We start from the raw sequence: 6093 nt of genomic DNA, 5'->3' as shown, positions 1-6093 counted from the left end.
ACCATAAGAACCACTAAAAAGAACACTAAGAATGCCCATAAAACACGTCATAGCCGCAATCACTCGTTTATACCACCAATCCTGAACCCTGAAAGGTACATTCTCAGCCTGGACTGCACCTTCGATTCACCCTGAAGGAATTAAGCGAAGAAAAATAAAGCTGTCTTCGTACGCATAACGTGTCAAGCAGCCAGGGAAAGGGGCGTAAAGATCAGTCGAAGGCAGGGACGATAAAGGGTGTCGGAGTACGTCGCGATGGAGTAGAGAGAGGGTGGCTAGGAAAACTAGGAGTATGAGGAGCAAAAGGAGGGATAGGGGTATGGGATTCCCGGGTACCGATGCCGACACCGGCGCCAGTGCCGCACGAGGCTGTAATGCGTTATTAATGAACACCAAGAATTTCATTAAAGATTGTTTGTATATCAAACTGTCCACTAAATTATGCCCTATAACCCCCGTGGCGCCTTTCCGTGCCTGGAAACTATTGGCTGCGGCCGCGGTAGGCACCGCCTTTTGCACCTACTAACTGCACGCGATTCTTGAACCGTGTAACATCGAGCTCCCAGCTCGTACGATTCCATAAAAAATCCCGTCGTCTCGATCGAACGGTCTGTGACGACATAACGAAGATACAGAGTGACGATTTTATTATGGAAAAAATCGGGGATGATCGATCGAGAAGGCGACTCGACGGAGTCAGTTATTTCGCAACCTTTGGAACATATATTATTAGGAGGGACGATATAGGTAAGTACGATGTGACGAGGGCGACGAGAGGGGGTGAGAGGGATGAACGCAGAGAAAGAGGGACGATGGAAACGGCGGAAGCAAGGGTCGAAGGAAAGAGACAGGACGAACAGGCACGCCGCGTCGAATGAACGGCCATGGGGAAAGAGAGGCACAGGCCTGGTAGACACGGTGGGTGGAGGGATACAGTTAATCGTTGGGAAGCTATTAACTTCGGACTGGAATGCCCCATAGCGCCTCATTTCGTTCAATGCAAATTTACACCCGACGTCGACCACCTAACGGGCCTCCCTCCACCTCTTTCTCTCCGAAAACCACGTGTATACCGGGTGTTACTTCCTGTCCTTCTGGGACGTAGACCGTCATCTCGAGTGCACAGTCCTGAAGAGTTTGACGAAGATTGGATAGCTTCGGAGACTCCAGTCTGGATAACTTGTTTTAATGCTATTCAAGTTCATACTTTTAGCCTCTTTGTAGGATATTCCCATATAGACCCTAGAACTGGGTCTCTGGGAATAGTACTTTCTTCGAATATTGGGGTAATATTTGGGTATTAATTAATACGTTCTATTCTTTTTCTCAATTAGATTTTGCGTTGAATTCCGGGTAGCGGAAATGAATTAGAAATCTACTTAACCCTTTGACTGCCACACCAAAATCACATGTTTCGCTCAGGACGCTACGGGAGTATTTTCTTTTTTTTTTTCTTCCTAGATGCAAGATTTGTTCTAATATTTTTTTGATTGATGTTCTAATACAAATTTTTAATTGTTTTAAGTGTTAACCCTTTGCGGGCGAGCACTGCATCCCGTTCGACGGAAACCATGAATTTGGCTGAGGAACTCATATATGCGTTTGTCGAAAACAATTGATAGGGCCCTCATAAATGTGTCTCACGTAATCGCATTGCTATGACCGAGAAACACATATATGGGTCCGCTGTTATGGCCCTAGGACCGCAAGTTAAATGGTGGACTGTTTTATGTCCTTATTGCCAACGTCGCTATGAATGAAAATCGCGTTTAAGTAGAAATAAGCACTGGTAGTTTTGAGTGACTATGGCGGCAGCGGCTCTACCCCACGGTATGGTTTACTCAAAACCGCCCCGTCCGCAAAGGATTAATGTTAGTTCCTTTGTTGGCGTCCTTCACTTCTCGCAATACCACAATAGTATCCTCCATCTAAGATAGGGCCTGTTAGAAAGCCTTTCTAACGAGTCCACTAGCAAGCCCCCGGGACGAAACGCATCTCTTCTTTTTTCTTTCATCTCTTCTAACACCACTGCTATGTCGAGGATATCTGTGACTAGCCGACGTCAACAACAGGTAGGGTGGACCCCCCACAGATCAATGTCGTGTGATCTGACGTGGTTGCTGGTTAACAATACTAATTCTAATTGCGAATGCACCTCAGTACGAGGTTTTATTTCTCATTAAAAAATTCTACCACTATAACATAAATTCACTATCGGTATCGTGGAGTACCTTTTTCTAATTGTTGGTTCCACTTTTTGAACTCGTACTTATATGTAACATGAACGAGTCTATGTTGGAGCATTAGTAGACCCTGCATTTGAAGAATAGGTACCAGTAAATCCACGACCACGCTTTCACGTCAGATTCCTTAACTGGGAATTCGCTGAAAATACGAAAGGGGAAGCATAAAATGGGAACATAAAGAAGAAAATGCGACAGGAGTAAACGGTTAATGAGCTAAGATCCTCGAAGACCCAGCAGCGTCTGATCTGGGGTAAAGGGGAGAAAGAGGAATATAAAAAGGATGCAGAGGTCGCGGATCCACGACGATATTAAACATCCTTAATTTACACTGTCCTTGTACCGAAAGCATTTGCACGGTAGATGGAATGAAATAAAAGAGGAAGATCCATAATGTCACTTGTTGATCCGTCTCACGAGGAAGCTGCATAGTCTCCGAGATTTAACCCGTCACGGAGCCTCGCTGTGCGGCGTAGTCTGTTCAGAGCGGTTGAAGGATTCGTAAATTCGAAAATCATGTCTAATTGAAATTCTTGGAGAGTAATGGTCTAAGTAGTCAGCGAAGAAGCTGCTTGAACTTATCCAATTTGGTTCTCTCTCATAAACGATCAACGTCGTAATCGGTGACCCGCTTCGTAGCTTCACAGCGAAACTTGGACCCTTCTCGCGTCACCCTACCCCTTCCGGTTCACCCTGATCGTCCTACCGTGGCTGTTGTCTTATTAGTTTAGAACTTAGGCTTAATACAAAGTTGCGTGTGTCGCTTGGGATGAGAAAGTCTGGCTGCGAGACAATGACGAGTCGGAATTTCCTTACTTGCACGAATACGTAACGAGTGTTCGCCTAATTATGATTTTTCTGATGATTTTTCAGCGGAACATCGAATGACAGATTTGCTCCTTTAATGGTATATACCTTTAATGGTATGAAGCAAATGGGTATTGGAACAGACACAATGGATCCAAGTGTGAAAAGAAAAGATAGACGTGTAGTTGATGTACATGGTTATGGTTGCAGATTCGGTTATAATAAATGGAAAATCTAGAAAAATATTGCGATGATAATGTAAGATGGCGAAAACCAAAAGCTGACAGAACAACAAGAACAGAATAACACATACACAAAACTCATAAAACTAATTTAACTTGGGAAAAGAACACCAAGATAACGCAACGAAAACACACAAAGACGCACTCTAATTTAACTCTCTTTCCAACACCGAGCGACTCACGCTCGTGCTGGTCACAATTAATTTCTAAAGACTCAGTTTTGGTCATCAAGGACACTGCTTTTATGATTTTCTCAATCTACGCTTCACCTCCCCGTAGGGATCACGCAACTTAATTTTGTCACCCAAAATAACTTTTCCATTTGCTTCTAGAAAATATTGATGGGTTTATAATTTATTTTTGTTGGGGATGATCGATTCGCGATTACTTTCCGAAATGGCACCCTATAATAATGTTTTAATATTAGAATATAATTGGATAAATTTTCTTATTTAAAGATTAGGAACTTTTTGAGAAACACAGTATTTGGTCGGGAAAGAGATCGAATGTCAAAATTTAATACTTATTGTTAGATTTTTTACAGTTGAGAGTCGTATGAGCTTGGGGACAACTAAAATTCAAAGAACACCGTAGAATTAATATATGACTCATGATAAAATAATAATTTTTACTTTTTTATGGATGAAAATGTTACTTCAAACTATTTATTCAATAGTCCAAGTCAATAATAAGAAATTAATGCTATAATTAATAAATACGTTGTTGGTATATGTAGCATATGTGTAATATATAGACAGTATATTTTGTATTATCAGTATTGTCAGTATTAATATACAGGATGAGTCATTTGATATTTCAAAATTTAAATTAAATAAATTCGAAAGACATTTTAATATCGTTAGACATTTTGTACATGGACGAGTATAGAGCATACGAAAATTGAAATCATGTTTTAAATGCAAATATATATTTCTTAATACATCAACTGATACTATTCAGTATCCTCTATAAATAATCATTAACTTATCTATATTAAAAATTTTTTTTCAAATGTAATAAATATTAATACAGGTGTTATTATTACCTGTATCTAGTCAGTAGTGTCTATATTACATACTGACATAATCATAAAATTAAAAAAGCTCTAACCTCTTCAAAGGAGAAAAAGTTCCACTTCATCTTTTTGATATTTATGATATATACATGTGTTACAAAATCATCCCTCATCCGAATCTACCATCCACCTCGTCTAATCCAAATCCAGCATCCTCTTCGTGCAACAACATATCTGCATACTTCGCTTCTTTTCAGAAATTTCGACGATCTATGTTTCCCCTCTGTTTTCAAGAACTTGGTCATCCAAAAGACGCAAGAGATCGAATTTTTGCAAAGTCGCACATAAAACCTCCGAAGCGGCGAATTCAGAGACGATATGTCAGAGCGGAGTGAAATATCGCGCGCGAAGCTGTGCATCTTAACGCGGAAAATAACGCGTATGAAGGAACTCACTGATAAATGGCTATGTAACGGGTGCTCAAGATACACATAGTTAACACCGGAATGCGGCAGGAGCTGACTAACGACGACTGATGCTCTCGCTATATAATTTCAAAGCGTACGTACACGCACACGCGCGCGAAACGAAAACGCCGCCAGCCTTACAGCGCACCTTAATATGGACAAATGCCAGACTATATCTCAAATGAGGTTTGTTTTGCATTATTCGGCTAACGTCCTCGTTTGCCATCTTTGCTCGGGCGACTGGCTCGCGTTATGGCCACGCAGGATTGCCGTATTCCCCTTTTTCATTCCACCAAAATCCGACGGTTTCTTGTTACTCTGAACAATATGTCTTTACGCTTGTCGCGGTTTAAGCGTTAGCAGAACATTCGCGGGCATTAAAAGTTTCTGTTTGAATGCTAAATGTAATCGTAGGTTTGCGAAACACCTTGAAAGGTGGGGATAGTTCAGGCCTATGAAATGTAGGGGTGGACGTGGGGGTTTGAGTGACAAATATTTTAATATAGATGATATAATATAGACAAATAAAATATAATAATTTAATATAGACAAATAAAATATAATTTAATATAGACAAATAATATAGCTTTGAATAATTTTTCCGTGGAATATTTGACGTGGGAATATTTTAGTTGTTTTGTATCGTGCGAATTTTCATTTTCATTGTGAAATTGTATTGGTTATCAGGGGGTGTTGGTTAGACCAGAATAATCGAAGAGATCGCACGTGCTAGAAGAACCTTTTCTTTTACCAATAATGATAATTTTGTAGTATTTCGTTTCATACTTAAATTGGAAGTATTTTTATTTCTTTATATTGCTCGATATCTCAATGTTGAGTTGATAAAATTAAATATTACAAGATGCGAATTAGGTTTGAATACTGTAGATCGTACATCCTATGAGAAGAAGAGAAAATCCTGTTTTGTTAGTAGACAATGGTAATTTTTAAATATTTTATGCAATATATAAAATGGAAATATTCTGATTCTCTTGTATTGTCTAAATATTAATTATTGAAATGACAAGTTATACTTAATATACTACACATATACTAAATCAAAAAATTCGTTTATTATATTATATAGAAATCTGTCTGCTAAATTACCACTTCAGTGTTCCTCTCCTGTATTCGTTTAAATTTAAAAGTTTTATTTATTCGTGACATACGTTCCTGCAAAATCACATAACCTTAATTTAGGTTACTTATTAACTGTATATCCGTCTATCTATCTTTTTCAAGAATCAATTATTCATTCCAATATATTTTATTGCGCTATCAACAAATTTTTGAATACTAGAAATACGACAATATATATA

General features: G+C 39.1%; 1 protein-coding gene across 1 annotated transcript in view; it reads left to right on the top strand.

The window, feature by feature from the left end:
* The first annotated feature begins 884 nt into the window (after positions 1–884).
* Positions 885–6093, top strand: part of mbo (nuclear pore complex protein Nup88) — a 54369-nt gene continuing 49160 nt past the window's right edge. Inside the window, exon 1 of the mRNA XM_017904954.1 lies at positions 885–1286. Within this exon, the coding sequence (XP_017760443.1) occupies positions 885–1286 (402 nt within the window). The remainder of the gene's footprint in view (positions 1287–6093) is intronic.

The sequence above is a fragment of the Eufriesea mexicana genome, unplaced genomic scaffold (assembly GCF_001483705.2).
Source record: "Eufriesea mexicana isolate 0111107269 unplaced genomic scaffold, ASM148370v2 scaffold3528, whole genome shotgun sequence".
In the NCBI taxonomy this organism is placed as follows: domain Eukaryota; kingdom Metazoa; phylum Arthropoda; class Insecta; order Hymenoptera; family Apidae; genus Eufriesea; species Eufriesea mexicana.
Note: the sequence above shows the minus strand (reverse complement) of the source record. Positions and strands in the feature narration are given on the sequence as shown.